This window comes from Esox lucius, chromosome 25 (genome assembly GCF_011004845.1).
Source record: "Esox lucius isolate fEsoLuc1 chromosome 25, fEsoLuc1.pri, whole genome shotgun sequence".
NCBI lineage: Eukaryota > Metazoa > Chordata > Actinopteri > Esociformes > Esocidae > Esox > Esox lucius.
The window spans coordinates 13,584,198-13,602,385 of record NC_047593.1 but is presented as its reverse complement, the minus strand read 5'-3'; the positions used below and the strand labels follow the sequence as shown (position 1 = coordinate 13,602,385).

Sequence of the window (18,188 nt, the reverse complement as noted above, 5' to 3'; positions counted from 1 at the left end):
GCAAACAAGAAAGCGGGGAGCAGAGGCACGGCGAGGATCACAGAGTTGACCGGTTAACTCGGGGCGACGTATCAAGCCGCGAAAGCGGCGCGCCCCGCGCTAATACGACACGTCGACTGGAACGCAGCCCCCCTCCCCGGCCCTACTGACAGGTGACTGACGGGCCGGCGCTGCGCGTACATGCCGCTACCTGAGAGCGTTTGTAGTCACTTCAAAGCCCGACGCTGCCCCGCCCCCATTCTTTAGTACTGAGCCCTGGCAGGGTTTGATCACAGGCTGGTTTGATCACAGGAAGCCTTCCGGAAGCCTCTTGGTCTGTGACACGGAGCGTGGGGCTCCGCTGTCATGGCGATGAGGCCAGGCGGAGCTGACGGGGCTCGTACAGGGTGGAGGGGCTTCCTTAGGGATCTGAGACTGGGGTCCTGACAGCCAGGACACCCCCCCCCCCCCTCCACTCCTCTGACTGTCTCCTCCTACACGGAGCAGGCAAGAGAGACACATGCAGAGCACCTTTGTCTTGATGGTGAACAGCTAAGGAGGGCATCTGTAGTAGCTCAGCGGGTGCTAGCAAAGCCTGGATAGTGGGTTCAGCTTCCGGGTCCACCCATATTGATGTGACGAACCGGAGTCACTTCAGATAACATTGTCTGCTTAATAGCATATAAATAAAAAGGTTTAGTTGAGTGGCCTGCGTAGAGCTCACTCCTCAACCCAATAGAAGGTCTTTAGAATGAGATGGAACGGGCTGTTTCCTTCCAGACCACGCCCCCTAGTTGTCCACAGTACTACATTATGCGGAATGTTAAAAGTAACTCCAATTGATAGTAATAAACCACAGCATTTTTTACATTTGATTGTAAGAACCTTGCTTTTACTGTTTGACAGACTAGAAATACAGGATAGATATATACAGTCTAATACAGGCTTGTTATATAGCGTGTAATAGAGTCTAGTTATATACCGGGTAATAGAGGCTAGATATATACCAGGTAATAGAGGCTAGATATATACTGTGTAATAGAGGCTAGATATATACTGTGTAATAGAGGCTAGATATATACTGTGTAATAGAGGGCTAGTTATATACCGGGTACTAGAGGCTAGATATATACTGTGTAATAGAGGGCTAGTTATATACCGGGTACTAGAGGCTAGATATATACTGTGTAATAGAGGCTAGATATATACCATGTAATAGAGGCTAGTTATATACCGGGTAATAGAGGATAGATATATACTGTGTAATAGAGGATAGTTATATACCGTGTAATAGAGGATAGATATATACTGGGTAATAGGGTTTAGTTATATTGGGTAATAAAGGATAGTTATATAATCGGTAATAGGGCTAGACAAACCCAGGGCTAGACTCATCCATTACAAACCATTTCTTCACAAACTGAAATCGGTGCTTCAATAAATTACTCAATGAGACAAGGCATAACGCATTGGCCTGTTGGTTGACGGAGTGGAGGTTGAAGTCACTGGAGGAGAAGATTTCTACAAATAGACTCACCTTGACTGGGTGACTGTCCAGGCTGTCAGTGAACTCCTCTCCACTGTCACTAGAGAGGAGAGAGGCGGAGAAAGAAGTAAGAAAGACAAACCGATAGAGACAGGGGAGCGAGAAGCAGAAGAGAGAGAACGTATTGGGCTCTACCATTAAACAACATGGCCAGACGGTACCATTCTGAAATGTATTTCCTGAATCCAGACGAGGTGCATCAACATGTATGAAGGCTGCTGTGGCCTTCATTAGTGCTCTCTGTGACAGACGTGTGTGAGCGGCATGGCTGAGCGCTGACGGACGTATGTATGTATAAGGGCTTCGGAGGCGCGTGCACACGCGCACACACACACGCACACACACGCACACAACTCCCCACCCCGTTATCGACAGTAACCTTTGACGAGGAAGTCAGTGACATTTACGCTGCAGGTTTATTAACGCGGGCCGTCAGGAGGAGCAGAGGTAAAGACCTCCACATCACCAGCAGACCTCTGACGTGACAGACCAGAGACCCAGAGGACTGGGGGGCCTGGTCTGGAGGCTGGGGGTCTGGGGCAGGGGGCCTGATCTGGAGGCTGGGAGTTTGGGGCTGGGGGTCTGGTCTGGAGACTGGGGGTCTGGAGACTGGGGGCCTGGTCTCGAGGCTGGGGGCCTGGTCTCGAGGATGGGGGTTTGGGGCTGGAGGATGGGGGTTTGGGGCTGGAGGATGGTGGTTTGGGGCTGGGGGTCTGGTCTGGAAGCTGGGGACCTGGTCTGGAGGCTGGGCGCCTGGTTTGGAGGCAGGGGTTTTCGGGCTTGGGGTCTGGAGGCTGGGGGTCTGGGGCAGGGGGCCTGGTCTGGAGGTTGGGGGTCTGGGGCAGGGGGCCTGGTCTGGAGGTTGGGGGTCTGGGGCAGGGGGCCTGGTCTGGAGGCCTGGTGCAGGGATTTAGAGGGAGCACATGACGATATCCGGTGACTGTGGACCAAGACAATATGGGACGCACAGAGCATTAATCCAGTTTATCAAATGTCCGTATCAGAGGGATGTAGCCCACCAGGTGTCATACCAAAGTTACCATTTTAAATGGTTAACCAATCATATATTCTATTTCTGTTCTATTCTTCCCGAACATGAGTAACTATTTCCAAAACAGCTTTCTAGATACTAACACAATTCATATCGGAAATATGTTGTAATTGACAGGAGTGTCAGGTCTCCTCCCAGCCTTTGGGCTAAACCAATCGCACATCCAGAGAGGGGGCTCACCTTGTTATGATCGTAGACCCCCCCACCACCTTAAGGCACTTCTCCTGTCCCATCAGTCTTAGTTTGTGCTGAATAGACAGGCAAGTGAGCTGGTCGTTTCATGGCTGCCTTACTTTGGGGGAAAGGGTGTGTGTTCATGGGTGTGTGCGTGACGGCTGGTGTCTCATGGCAGTTTGGACTTGCAGAGGCTCTGTGCATTACCAGACCACAGGCCTTCTCTGCCCTGCTCTCATCGAAAATAAACTGCTGATGCCCTCAAAATTGTAAACTGTCCACTAGCCTAAAGCTAGCTGTTCCAGAAGCGTCCGAGACACGAGAGGGGCTTCTTCAACCACTACGGTGTGTTAATTATGGTGTTACTGAAAACGTTCTCTGCATGCTGAAACGGTGCATTATCCTGGGCACCTGAAGGAGAATTATTGAGACATATTTCAATAAAAACACCGGAGAGAGACGTGGGAGAAACACAGAAGGCTTTCACTTGACAGGTAACCCAACTAACAAAACATCTTCATTTAAGACGCTCTTTCCTAAATCCTCCTTAGCCCCCCTCTGAGGTAATACGGTTTCTCCTGGCTGCTTGTTAGACACCTCAACTGGGATCAGGGACTAGGGAGAAGCCAGCCATCGGTTTACAAACAGCCACTGTTAGGTTTAAACTGCCTTATGCGAAGAGCAGATAGGCCCCGGATATGATTTCCTTGAGACGAATTGAACAGGGCAGATGTGACGGAATATGTGAGGCGTTTGTGAGCGTGCGGGTGCGTAGGTATCTCCTTCCTAGGCCGCTTCTGGACGGGGGGCGCCTGAGAGATATAAATATTAGACAGCGGCGCGGGTAGGATAGTTGGGTGTCTGGAATCAAATCACCACGACCATCATTCAGACCAACGCTAGCTCAGTGGCTTTTTAGCATAAATCACACACGAAATAATTACTGTGGACGCTTCTTAATTTGGAGGTTGTTAAACAGCTTGTAGACATCTGGTTGCGAGACGAGGAGGGTCATTCAAATTGTATCTAACTAAATTAAGGGGAGAAATAAGAGGCTGGGGGGGTGGGGGTGGGGTGTGAAGGACAAATGGTGGTGTGCATGTTGGGTCGACATGTCACAAGATAACTAAACTGACTAAGGGTTGGACGGAGGGGGTGGGGGGGGGGACTTATGCCTGGGAATACCTCAGTTACTGTCAAGAGGAGCCTGAATATGCAAAGGACCAGTAAATTAAATCAAGCTGCCAAACTGTCAATTTTCAGGCCTCATGACTGCATGAAAACGGCATCACTGGAAGATACAAGGCGCCGGGCCCTTATCCCAGGGCTTTCTTGGCACCGGTTCAACTCCGTGTGCAGAGGTGGCTAATTTGGAATGCAAATTTCAGTCAATAAGCTCCGAGCAAGACGTCCCAGGATATTTCAAGGGATCTGACAGTCGTTGTTTTCTTCCCCCCTTCCTCTCCCTCTCTCCCTCTCTCCCTCTTCCTCCTTTGGCTCTTGAATACCAACGAGACGGGCGCTGAAATTCAATCGCCCATTTGCTTACGCTTTGCATATGCAGTGTCCCCTCGATGCCGCTAAGCCGCCCCCGCCCGTCGCCGCCCCAAAGAATAATGAGGGGGAGGCGAGCGGGAGAGGTGTTTGTGTGGTGTGTCCGTACCTGAAGGCGCTCAGATCTTCCCAGTCGTCCCTAGCAGGGCTGGGCGCCCCCTCCCTGCCGGCTGGGTTGGGGCTGACCGCTTGGCGGTCATGTGGTCGCGCAGGGCCACTGAATTTGACCTTGTTAGTCCCAAGCGCTGGCCGTCTTTTCCCTCCCGCTGTCGCTAGCCCCGTTAGCGTCTTAGCCTTGGGTCGTCTCCGGCTCAAGTGGAAGGCCTGAGACGCCCTGAGGATGCCCAGTTCCTGCCGGAGCTTGAGCAGCTGGTGACGGGCACGTGCGGCCTCTCTCCTGGCCCCCTCCAGCTGGGTCTCCAGGGCCAGGGCCTCGGCGCGGTGCCTCTCCCCCTGGGCCAGGGCTTGGGCGTGGGCAGCTTCGTCGCGGGCCGCCCCCTGGCTGCGGAGGCGAGCCAGAGAGGCCTGGAGGTGTTCGTTGTCCTGGGTTAGGGCGTGTCTGGCCTCCTGGAGATCCTCGTTCTCCTCCCTCAGCCTCTCGGTCTCCTGATCCATGGTCACCATGCGCCTCTCCAGTTGTACGATCTGTTCATGGGGCGAAGGGTTTCAACGATTATCAGAAGCTAGCCCCCTCGATCCTCACACTTTCGTTGTCATTTCTGCCTCCATGTCGATGTAGCAAAGATCAGATGTGCAGCACACTCAACACGGTCACGTACTATTGGTCATTTTCATAAACGTCTCACACATGGTCTAGGGTGATCTAGCGTGCTAAGCCGATGTGCCCGCTACTCCATTTTCCACTGTCTCTCCTCTATCTGACAGGGCATGAAATAACAAAACAAAAAAAAAAGTAGCCTTACAACAAGCTAACACAAACCCTATTTTGAAGCTGACCTGTGCAGTGTGGCAGGCTAGGGTGGAATAAGGTTAGAACCAACCCTCACCAGGGTTCTGTTTTAAGCTCCCCTGGCAAGTCGGTCGGAGGAACGTTTTAGGGGGCGAGCATCCTAACCCCGCACAACCCCCCCCCCACGAGCGAAGGTACGGACATCTCACTGCTAGCCCGCAGTCGCACATCGCTAAACACGAAAGCAGGACCGCTTTGTCTCTTTGTAAGATCTTTGGTGGAGATAGATGAAGAGAATGGAGGATGCCTGCTGGGTGAATACCCCCAGGCAATCTTTCCCTTTTAGTGGGCTTCCATCTGCCCTCTGGTGAAGTGGCACGGCACCTTTCAAACAAAATTAGGACAGCATTCCAGTCTGCCTGATCGACGGGGCTACGTCTCACCAACGCAACCGCACCAACAACACACATAACACACACGCTTTCTCCCTCCCAGGCTGAAATTATTTCAATTAGCCAGTGTTTTGGATGGCATAAATGAGCGCTGCCTCCCCCTCCCTTCTCAAACGCTGTGGGTTATTATACTTAACACGGAGCTTGTCATTCAGTAATAGACGCCATGACAGTCTCCATTACACCGCCATATGGCATTTGTTGGCGCTAGCCGCAATGGCATCATCTGCTATAAATTATTCCGGAAACAATTTAATTCCCAGTTAAAATAGTTCCCCGTGTCCCTCTCAATCCTCTCCAGCATGCCACTGCATGACTGTTATGGGCGTATTAGCACGCTTTTACATCCCCTCTTAACTTCCCCGAATGGCCACTTCACCAACATCGGCGTGGAGGAGTACCGTACTCACAGTGAGTGATGGGGCCTGGGAAGACACAGCATTATTTGTAGTTGTTTACAGTTCTCAGAGTAAAGCCTTCGCGACGAATACTAGACAGACGTTGAATGCTTTTCCGGATATATTTGAGGCGTCAATTCTAACCCAGAGGATGCCCGCTCAGCGCGTGAAATATCCACATACAATTTCCAAGAGCCAGGAAATGTATTTTTCCGCCAACGTTGGCATTCAGTTCCAGGTGGTTAAGAAGGCTTTTGTCTTGCGTTTCTTTTATTGGCAGTGACAAAGAGGCCCTTTACGACGCTGAAGTGCTGTACCTTTTTCAGGGACTGCTCCACTCGCTCAGAAGACGGCTTTTTGGGGGTGCTGCTCTTGACCTCTGACCCAGCTGCCACTTTGTAAAGAAGCTCTGCCAAGGAGAACAAAGCATGTGATTGTGAAATGAAGACAAGTTTCTGCTCGCTCCCAGCCAGCCAAATAGGGGGAACGTGAAAAACTAGATATTATTAAATCAATTATCATTAATTATGCCTAATTGATTTCTTTTCACTTCGTGAGCCTATTCTCGTCAGCTCTTTTCTGAAAATACTGGCAGGAAGAAACACATGACTCTCCACTGTCTTGCTTGACAAGAGAGTTGGACATTTTCTCTGGCCTACACTACTTCTTTGAAAACAACACATAAAAGTCACAAATGGAAAAGAGGTTTGTCAGTGTTTTTCTGCAGTTCACTAACTTTTTCCCAGAAAATAAACACAAAATTGGGTAGAAATGACAAAATAACCACAACACAACTGGGTAGAAATGACAAAATAACCAAAACAAAGCTGGGTAGAAATGACAAAATAACCAAAACAAAACTGGGTAGAAATTACAAAATAACCAAAACAAAACTGGGTAGAAATTACAAAATAAGCTAAACAAAACTGAGTAGAAATGACAAAATAACCAAAACTAAACTTTTCTGCCTGCCTTCACTTCTTCCTGTTAATCTTCCTGTTGGTACAAGGAATCAAATTTGTCAGATGAGGTTGAAAGTGTTCAATATTAAGGCACTTGACTTTGAGGTCAGGTGACCTTATGTCATGAGGGCGTATGGATGGAGACAAAGCCTGCATGCAAAGAGAGAGAGAGAGCTAAAGTGACAGAAAGAGACTGGATCACTCTGCTCTTTGCTCTCTCCTCCCTCCTCCTCTGCACAACCAAGGAGGGGAAAGGGGAGTTTGTTACTTTGAATTAGCCATCTCTTTTGTCTCCCCCTGCCTGTCACATCTAATCAGACCGGAGCCCAAATTGCTAGCGAGTGCTGCCATGCCGCGCTGGGTACAGACCCAGACTGGGAGACAATTATCCAGCAAGCTGCAGTGACGGCGTGGGCTGCAGGGTGGCTGGGGAGTTGGCACCTCGACATCAGTACCTTGATATGAAGGAAGCCAGTGGCTCCCAAGTCGCTTGGCATTGGATAAGGTCCCAGAGCTGGCCATTTATTAAGGCCTAATGGCACTGACGACTCCTCAACCCCGCCCTGTCGTCTCCTCGGCAACAGAGCCTTGTTTTTCATCTGTTGGCTTTGGTTAGCGGGGTCGTTATGGGACCGGGATGGTTGATGCTCGAGTCTTCCTCTGCCTTTGATTGGGTCGGAGAGGTTCTGCACGGGTCAATTCCAGGGCCGCTCGCAGAACGTGTTCTATGGATCTGCGGGTTTCCTGATCGGTGCCCGTACCGGAAGATGGTACAGGAAGATGGCACAGGAAGATGGTAAAGGTTTATGATCAACTGGCTTCAGTTGGTGTTAAAAAAAAAAGAAGAGGGGTCAAAATCTTGTATGTCAATCAATGATATAATCCCTTTAGTCACAATCAACTGTGTATTGGGTTAAACTTAAAGGGGCGATCTGTAACAATTCTTTTTTTTAAAATAGGAAATGTGCCTTTATCGAATGTCAATCATGAACTAGTTATTAATACAATGGCAGTTATGTGATCAGGTTGTGCGGTGGGGAGATAGCTGGTCCTCTGTCCCCAATTTGGTTGATTGGGTGCCAGACAGGACACAGAGCTAAATCATTACTTTCAAAGCCAGTCTGTCTCACAGCTCTTCTGATTATGCCATTGATTGTCAATGGGATCCGCCTTCTTAATTAGTGGCCTCCTTCTTAGCCTTGGTTTGCGGTTGGCTGACCGACGCCGCCATTGATCATCAGGCAAATTAAAGGGTTCAAGAACAGATTTGTTATTGAACTCGTTAATTAAAGAGTCACTGTAGTTGGTTATTTAGGACATGACAAAAGGATGCAGACAGGTATAACAGGAGTGCGTCCCAACTGACCAGAGTACTACGGGCTGGTCCAAGGTAGTACACTTCATAGGGTACCGGGTGCCATTGATGCCCAGGACAGACTACAATACATTCTACGATTAGGAGGGTGGTACCCACTACGCTAAAAAGACACATTCTTCTTGATCTCCCTGGTCAATTTAGAATGGCTTGATCAGGCTTTAATTGAGTCGGCCGGGGTAATTCCAACAAAAAATGTTCAAATAACACAGAAGTAGTCGGGTGCCACAGCATCACAAGGACAGGAGGACAGTAGCCTTCGTCAGACATCAGACGGACGTGTTCTAAACCAACCGTTATTCGGCGCTTCCCCTTGGAACTGCTCGGTCCGGTGCCCCTCTGGGAAACCAACGAGGGACAAGTAGATCGGAGGAGGAATGTGATGAGGCTCACCTTGTTTTTCGTTCTGCAGACACAGTCGGAGCTCCTGGGCGGTGGCCCGGTCCATAGCGGCCTGTACACGATGCACATCGAGCTCCTCCTCCATGTTAGCACTGGGCGCACACACACAGTCAAGGAATAAGAGTTTGGTTATAACACCATTTACAAGACTTTGGTGACTGAAAGGGAAGCCAGGGAGTTTGGCTTCGCTACCACCCTCTAGACATTGGACGCAAGGAAAGGTGAAATCATGGTATGATCCTTCAAACGGCACGTCACGTCCAACTGACGTTTCACATCCCATCTCCTAACCCCGGCATATCAATCTCCCTCCACCAAGCAGTGGTGTTTAATGTGAAGAAGAAACCAGCTAATTAAGGCGGAATTTAATTTGTGTGGGAATCAAAATGACAAGCAATGTGATACCCAGGTACGAGCGTACAACGAGATTGTATGCGCTATGTGTGCCCAATTAACTCAACGCTGCAATTAGTTTGATTCCCACAAAAAGGCTCATTAAGAGGAAAGGGGCCTCTTGCACTTTCAAGTTATTATTAGGACCCAAAAAGAAGTCTGCGGAGGATACGGGGCACGGCGCCTGCAGAGACCCACACACCTGAAACACACAGGTTTCCCGCCCCTTTCGCTCCCAGCCCCGGCGGCGCCCGGGGAGATTGGGGAGTCTGTGAGAAGAGTAGACAATGTGAAACGCTGTTGTTGCTCCAGTGGCGTTCTCCCCTAACCTGCTTTCAAAGACTCTGGGGGCCTTTCCTGACATTCTGTTTGCTGTTCTAATGCTTTCAACTAGAAGCATGAAAGTGTCTTCCCGGTACTCGCGAGCTGACTAGCACCACGCGGGTCGAAAAAAACTAAGCGTTTTGGTGTGTCCCCGTTAACTCGGACCACTGTTCTGGTAGAAGAGCAGGGAGCTCCTTTGTTGTGTTCCAGTACTCCCTGTAATGCAGTCTACACTTAAATAATAACAGACCGATAAACTTTCCTGGGTCCTAACAAAAATGGGAACAGTTGAGTAGTTCTAGTTTAGGGATGGGTGCCAGACAGTAGGTCTGAGGTGAGGTAAATAGGCTAGGGTTAACCACTGTGATAGCAGTGGACCATAGGCTAACCTAAATAAGTACAGAAATGACACCCTCTGGGGGATAAGACAATGAGAAGGCAGATGGATATGTGTCACTGCTTCACTATAGATTTTCCTCTATAAATGAACAGCAGTCGATGCCAGATCCGACACTCAGTACTGTCCTGAGAATAGCCTTATGTATCCGTATAGTCTGTTAATTGGACAAATGAATTGAAATATGCTGCGTGTGGAACAGGCCAATTTCATCTAATGTTTCTCTTTTATGCCTTTTCCAATGCTGGACTTATCGACGTGACACCAATGTTCATATGGAAGACACTCAGTTCTGTTGAAGGATGATCTCAGTGATCTGGGATAAGATTGCAGATTGGTTTTCATTTGGTGGCCAGGGACCTCTTGGTTTCCCAACATCACACTCCACAGGAACACTATCACGACGGATATGAGCATATCTAAAACATTATTATCGTGTGCTTGGAGTGATAGGAGTATATCTAATAGATAAGTATAGTGTTCTTGTAGGGACATGAGTATATCTTATACATTAGTACAGAAAGCTGCAACCCAATGTAACACACCGAGGTAACCAAGCGAAGATGAATAAAAAGAAACACAAACTCTGCCCTTTCCACCTTTCTAGGAGTCACTTTCGTTCAAAGTCTAATAAACATAAATCATGCATTCTATTGGAAAAGTCTTAATTTGAGTTTGTTTTTGGAGGTCTGGAGTAGTATTATAACACAAAAAGGGCATCATATCTTTCAACAATGTTCCAAAGGCTATCCTGTTGACCCAGGCATCTTTGAAAAGGTTGTCTGCACCTGAACATTTTTTGAAAGCTCATCTCTCCAATTTTTTAAAATCTTTTAACTAAAAGGTAAGGGTTTTAAAAACAAGAACATTTTCTTTTTGACACCCCACGATAATGACAAAGACAATGACAAAATCAAGACACGTCCCTTTAAAACTGCTTCTAAAATAAGTTAAAAACACGTGTGTTAAATAATAATAAAGTTCTATAGTACTTTTCAAATAACCTCAAGGCTCTTTCAGATATGAAAACAAGCAAGCAATATATAATTTATGGGTCAATAAAGTATTTCAATTCTGCATCTTCCAAAGATGGTGAGGGTTAGGTCATGGCTTGGGCAGAGAGAGGTGGTCAGAGGATGGTAGATGGTGGTGATGGAGTCTGCTTATGATCTTGTAAAGGGCAAGTCTGGGATCAGCCTGGTCTAATAGCCGCCAGACTTCTCTTCCGTATGGCACCCACTTGGGTGAAGCCTCAGCAGCTTTGGGCGCCGGAAAGTTCTCCACACAAAGGTCATAATGGCAGCCAGTTGTCCTCACACGTCTTCTTCCTCAGCTCCACTGTACTCCTCAAATCAGATCCACAGTATCTTCAAATACTCCAGTGCTTCAGGCAACACCTCAATACTGTTTCGAAAAGTTCAGGAAGTGGCAGCCTAGTGAAACAAAAAACCATGTACGGTACAGATGCTTTTTTCAACAAACACATTAGCCAGATAGCTAGCCATAACTAGCCATGCCAAAATGTGTTAACCCGTTGGTCAATCGGGGGGAAATGTGGCTCAAAAATGCCTAATTATGTATTTTCAAAAACAATTTTCAAAAACATGAATTTATAAAATACCACAAATGTTCGGGAGCTCTGTGCTTAAGCTGCTACTGAGGTGCCATGGCAACCACAGAACTAGAAATAGACGACAGTACTACAAGGCCCACTAAAAAAAGCATTATTCTGTGATTCAACCCTTTCGGGTGACTATCATGTACAGAACATGTTCAAAGCACCCCTGACCTCTATAAGCCCTCCTAAAGATGGCACCGCCGTGGCAAGTGAATGGCATAGTTAGTGCCCGATCCGGTGCTGTGACAGCAGCCAGTCTGGGGCCTCTACAGACCCTGCAGTTTTTCAGTTAATACACAGACACCGATCCACCGCAAATAACGTTTTCTTTTTGTCAACAGCATATCATTGTTGTCTGAAGTTGCAAAAACCTACCATTCAGTCAGCCCTCCACTCTAACCCTTGTCAGGCGTTACAGGCCTGTGTGATTCCTAAGTGTGAAACACCCATTTGAATAACAGATGTTTACCTGCAGTATATTTGGGTTCCTGGAGGAGGATAAGCGTGTCCCTCTCTAGAGTATTGACAGGCTTGTTGAATATCTCTTAGAAGAAATACAGAAGGGAAAGGGGTAACACCTGGGAGAGGGTAACACCTGGGAGAGGGGGGAGAGAGGGTAAAACAGGGGGTGGGGGGGGTTCATCTGCTACTATGCGTAGACCACACACAGGAAATTGAGTTCCGAGTAAAATGACTGAAAGAAAAGGTAAACTCACTGACGTTATGTTATCAGGTAAATCATGAACTGCTCTGACCTAAAAAAAAATATAAAAAAAAAAAGAAACAGTGGGTGGTGACCTTCAGTAAAATCCATAGAAATGAATTTCCGAACTTTCCCGAAACCTGAGTAACCCCACTGAAAGATGCCATTTCAGAACCCTAAAGAACTCGACTAACAGCAGCTGTTACAGAACCTTGACGAACATGACAGACAGCTGAACCTTGAACAACACTATTCATAGCCGCACTTTCAGAACCCTAAAAAAGATGCCTGCCCAAACCGAGCAGAGCAGAGCTTTGTTTGCAAGTCCAACGCAGTGCATCTCTGTTTTGCTTTATCTTCTCCACAAATGAGACGGGGGGAATACATCTCCAATTCCCTCACAACGTCCCACCTGGGGTACAATGAGAACTCGGTAATAATAATGGCTCTAATGTATGGTGCGTCTGTTTGTTAAAACATTTCTCTTGTGAAGTGCTGTGGTAATGTTGCAGCCAGCGAAGCCCTGAGCCATTTCTTCCAAGTCATTTGATCTTCTCTCCACCTGCGCTGATCTAGACTAACAGAGCTTAGAGCACAAACTGCCAGCTCCGACCCACTGGGGATTACAGAGCAGTACATCATCTCCTGACCATTGTGCTTTTCACTCGCCAATCCACCCCCCCCCCCAGCCCCCTCCATGAAACAGAAGGGAAAAAGAGTGTGCAAGTGAGAAAGACGAAGGGTTAAAAAAAAAATAACACTCCTGGCATTTTCAGCGACTGGGGAGGATTGAGAATCGCTGTCCCCCCCACCCCCGAAGTAACGAGGAGTTTCCCTCTCAGTGCTGCTTAAGCCCAGAAAGGCAAGAGACCGTGTCCTAAATTACACCCTATTCCTTATTGAGTGCGCCACTACAGACAAGGGGGCCCTGACCCAAAGTAGTGCACTGAATAAGGAACAGAGTGTCATTTGGAAACACGCCAGTGCCGAGTAAAGCCGAGGAGGGAGCTGCAGCCTGGATAGATAAGCCTCCGCTGACAGCAATAAAGTGGCGTGGTTCACACAGCCCTCTGTTCCCGTGGCCACAGGCCATAATGCAACAACAACACCGAGGTGGGTGAGTCACGGGGCCGAGCCGAGGCGCACCTCGCCCTCGCGGCCACGGGGCATTGATACGGGGGGTAAATAGGCCTTCATGTTCAGGCACCGGCGGGGTGTATTGGGGGGGGGGGGGGGGAGACGGTCAAGGACGTCCTCAATAAAACAACAGATTTGACGTTTCGGCTCTAGGAGTGGTTGGTTTTGTGGTTTTTTCGTGAAAGCATCCCGCTGTGATGTAATCTGATGAAGGCGACTGGTAATACGGACATTAAAACGCAAATAGTGAAACACAGGAGGGCGAGCACTTCGGCTCAGCTTGTTGTGTCATGTAGCACGGAGAAAAGTGTTACACAGTTACTAACTAAACAGATAGATGTCACTGCTGGAATGTCCTTGTAGCTTGGCCCGGTGAAACGTTCTTGTTATGACTGTATGACTATTAATCCATGGCAACGGTTGGCCACAGTCCAATCCAGAGCTGTGGCCCGCATCATAATCACCCAGTAAGTGTGCTACAGATTCGAAGAATAATTAATTTAGCAAATAATTAATGAAGGGGGGCACTTCGTTGGTCGCTTATCAAAACACACATAAAACATTCTGTCTACTTCGTGTGTGTTACCGCCACCCCCCCCATCGCCCTCAATCTATCGCGCCCAGGGTCCGCGGGGCGAAACACACTCATTACTCCTAATACCTCTTAGCGATCAAGATGAAACACGACCCAAAAAAATAAAAAATAAAGTGCCAGAGTGGAAGAGAAGAAAACGCGGTAAACTTTATTAAACTTCATTAGAGTCAAAGTCTCCAGCGCGTCTGTAATGGTCACTCTCGGCGAAGGGGGCTTCTTCGCCCTCCCTCCTTCGCGCAAATCATCTCAGACATTTTTATCCCCCGGTAATGGCCGCCTAATTCACGCTTTGATGTCGTCTGAGCGCAGCGTCTTCGGCGCGAGGGCGCCGCCCCGGGCAGCGTGAGGCATGTAGCCACTTGTTTGCTCTGTTTACGGGCGCCTAAATTATCCCGGCCTCCTTTTTACCCACAGACCTTTAACAACAATTAACGCTCAGGCCGACAAGAAGCGTAGCGCTACCGGAGCCAGAGACACATAACGAAGGGGAGAGAAAACGACCCCACAGTGAATCAACATCGCGGGCCCTACCCGGTCTCACACCCCCGAGCCTCCGCCCCACGCCGCCTGCCAACCACGACTTCGAGGACGTTTGAATCTGAACGCCTGGCTGGCGCTCGGGTGGCTTTCTTTTCCGCTTTATTTGCTCACTCGCAATTTACTTAATTCAGATCATTTGCCTCCAGAGCGCGTTTGAGGTTTGAGAACCCGCATTCGAAACGGGGGTCTTTGTCTGAAGAGCCGGAACACTTGATGATTAAATAAACGGGAGAGAGAGAGGTTTCCTGCTGACTGCCTAATTTGATATGAAACCAATGGTGGAGTGTTCCCAATGGAAGACAGAGTCTTCTCTCATGACCACTCCAAACCTGGGAGGGTAAATAGGCCCGTTAACAGGTGGACCAGGGGAATCTGCCGACCTTGACTCGAGGAACCCAGGGTGAGACCCGTTTACACGCAGAAAACAGGTCATAACAAATAAATCCAAGTTGGACGTTTGATATGCACAGCGGACAACAAGGGAAACAAACAAAGACCGGGAAAACAGGGAATCGACACCATCAACGTGATCAGTTAAACGGAATGTTTATCCGACCGGATCTTATTAGTTATTCATTAGTCGGGGAGACAAAGGGCAACTCTTCCCATGAATGCAGACGGCTGACGCAACCCTCCAGACCGCTGTGCCTTTTTAATGACTCGAATAACCCGAAACACACGGTTCCCGCGTAATACGCGTCAAGGTTAAGGGCATAAAGCGAGTTGTTAGGCGCTCTGCGGCTGATTGCGTCCATGATCATTTTCAGTGCAGGGAGCCTAAAGGAGAGAGGAGGGGGGGAGAGCTACCAGAGTGGACCCGCGTCTCACCTCCGCTGAGGGGAACCGAGGATCCAATAACTGGAGGGTTGTAGTGTGGAAAGCAAGACTACGGAGACACACTCGGTTTGGCACGATCGAGGGGGGGGGGAGCGATGATAGGGCGTCGGTAGGCATCAGCTCAGGACAGAATGAGACAGGGGGGGAGAGCGAGAGACACAGTGAGGGAGACTTAGGAAATTAAAGGGGGAGATAACGTCCTCCTTCCTTCTCCTAAGGCCCACCACTGGCCCACTTATAAGCATCTAAACACCCGAACAGCAGGCTTCGTCGGACCGTTATTGGGCCCAAACCTCCCCCTCCTCCTCCTACCGCCCAGCCAGGAGCTAATTAGCCATTAGCGGATCACGGCTAACACATAGGAGGCGCAACCTTCAGAAGCACAAACATCCTAATACGGTCAGCAGAACGGCAAAGCGCCACTTATTACCAGGCTAAGCACTGGGGGGTCTGCACAGCAAAGCGCCACTTATTACCAGGCTAAGCACTGGGGGTCTGCACGGGGAAAACGGCAACCTACTCCCTACGAAGTGGGCAGACAGGGCACTATGAAGGGAGAGGGGTGCCGTGAGAAACGCTGGCAGCGTCTAGAAGCTGGGATTCGGTGTCGGGCATGCCATTGCCCCAACAGCCCCCCCCCCCCCCTTAACTGTCGGCTATCAACAGTAATTTCCATAGCTAGTGCTGCCAAACACTTTGATTAAGAAACCGAGCCTAATTGTGCTGTGCCCGTATCGTTTTTGTGCCCCCCCACCCCACCCAAAACCCTTCCTCCACTCAGACGTAAAGGGAGTGAGGGTGAGGGGAGACGGGGTGGGGGGGGTGTGGACGGACGGTGCACTTGCTTGCTTTAGCACACTGAGCTGGCTAATGGTCGTCGGGGCTGTTGCCGGGGCCAGGATCAAAGGGTGGCGGTTCAGTAGGGGGCTGTAGTCTTTCTGAAGCACGAGTTAAGGAGTCCTCGGCCAAGTTTACTTTAGGCATCAGTGGCGGGGGAGGGGGGTCCCGGGGTGCCTGCCTAGCGTTGACGGGGATCAGTGCTAACCCTGGAGGACAGGCCGTTGCACAGCCTGAAAGAGAACCGGCGCCGTTCCTCGTGCTCCTTGCGGGTCAGTTCCAAGGACGGGGCAGGACGCTGCAGCCACTCACCCGGCCCGGCCGGGAGGACCCTTAACTGGCAGTGGAGGCCGGGGCTGTGGCAGTTGTATGCCTGGGCCGTAATTAGCCCGGACAGCTCTGGCTCGGAAAGAGAGAGAGAGGCAGCCGGGCTGGGTTGTAATGAGCTCAGCTGGGATTAGGAGGACAGGGCTGGGGGAACAGGGGGGGAGACAGGAGAGGGAGGGGCCGGCCACAAGTCTTCTGCAGCACCAACCAACACAAGTACAGCGGAGTGGAAGAGTACTGGGGTTGGTCTGGGCAGCACAATGAGCCCTCCCAACCCGGGCAGAGAGGTCAAAGACCCTAAAGAACAACACCTCTAACAGGCCTCATAATTAACACAACCCTTGTCTCATCCCCCCTTTATCACTCTCTCTCCTCTTCCTCTCTGTCTCTCTTCCACATTCTCTCTCTCTCTCTCTCACCTCGTCTCTGTACCCCCCCCACCCCCACCCATCTCTCTCTCTAATCAGTATACTTTCAGTGTCACTAGGGAAATTAATGGACCAGCGAAGGCCCTACAGGCTGGCATTGTGGAACTCCAGAATTTGGTTGAGACCACAGGAAATCGAGGACATACTCAGGCCCTCAAGGCTAAACAGGCCGCGTTGGCCTGACCTGCTGGGTATTCGGGCACAGGGGGCATTGAGGAGTGTCTCAAAAATGGACGCCTCATCAAAAACATTCTTCGGTTTGGAGAAAAGGCAGGGGGGGGGGGGGGGGGGTCCACTGCTTTCGCTCAGTTACTGGGCAAGACCTCACTGGCTCCACAGAGATCCGGAAAAGGCAGTGGGGTTCTATACTGAGCTCTACCAGCGTGAGTACAGGGAGGACAACACAGTGTTGCATCAGTTCTATGATCCAGAACTTTTTGGACGTTTCTAGAGCTATCGGCCCGGACGCTGATTTGAATTCCATTAACCAGGACGTGGCGTTTGATTGGGTTGAACCTATTTGGGTCGCTAGGGTCAGGTTACTCTACGGGGGACATTGTGTGTGTACTGAAAGTTAATGGTGAAGGCCACCAGTAGAGTGTACGGGGATGAGGACAGGGGCGCTCTTTGTCAGACATGCTGTACGCCATTGCTATTGAGACGTTTTACTTAGCATTAGGAATAGGATTGACAGGGGCTACCCTTTGGTGGATACCCAACCAGTTCATCGCTATGCTGAAGATGTCTTGATTGTGTTAAAAAGTTAAAAAAAACGTCTGAGGATACGACGGCACTCCTTGATTTGGGAGGTTTGGAGAAGGCGGGGTGGGTGGAAGTGACCGGGAAGGTGCTGTGTAGGGGCTGTGTTAAGACCTTAAATAAGAACAAGCTGAAAGGCATGAATGAGACCCCTTGGAAGCATGGAAAGTACTCTACAAGCCACCGTTACAAAAAGATCCCTGGTCACGTGCAATTAAGGGGGCTGCACGGCATAACCGCAAATGCTTTTGTCTCGGTCTTTAATGCAGGTGTCAGATGCCCTTTCTGTAATGCAAGGGAGACCGTTTTCCACTGTTTTATGGAGTGTGAGGCTGGTAAACCTCTATTCGATGTTTTTTCTTTTTTCCCCCACCTGTTGAGGAGGTGTTTACTGCTACTACAGGTTTTACTTTGACGTTTACGGACAATGAACCGCAGAAAGGGAAATGTCTGCTTGTGAATGTTCTTCTCGGGCAGGAAAACACGGCAA

At 49.4% G+C, this 18,188-nt stretch overlaps 1 protein-coding gene across 2 annotated transcripts in view; it reads right to left on the bottom strand.

The window, feature by feature from the left end:
* cntln (centlein, centrosomal protein) overlaps window positions 1-18,188 on the bottom strand; it is an 88,100-nt gene that overhangs the window by 29,379 nt on the left and 40,533 nt on the right. For both annotated transcript variants that reach the window (XM_034291239.1, XM_034291240.1), the window contains 4 exons: window positions 8,795-8,895; window positions 6,382-6,473; window positions 4,414-4,949; window positions 1,517-1,565 (listed from right to left, as the gene is read on the bottom strand). In XM_034291239.1, the coding sequence (XP_034147130.1) occupies window positions 1,517-1,565; window positions 4,414-4,949; window positions 6,382-6,473; window positions 8,795-8,895 (778 nt within the window). The remainder of the gene's footprint in view (window positions 1-1,516; window positions 1,566-4,413; window positions 4,950-6,381; window positions 6,474-8,794; window positions 8,896-18,188) is intronic.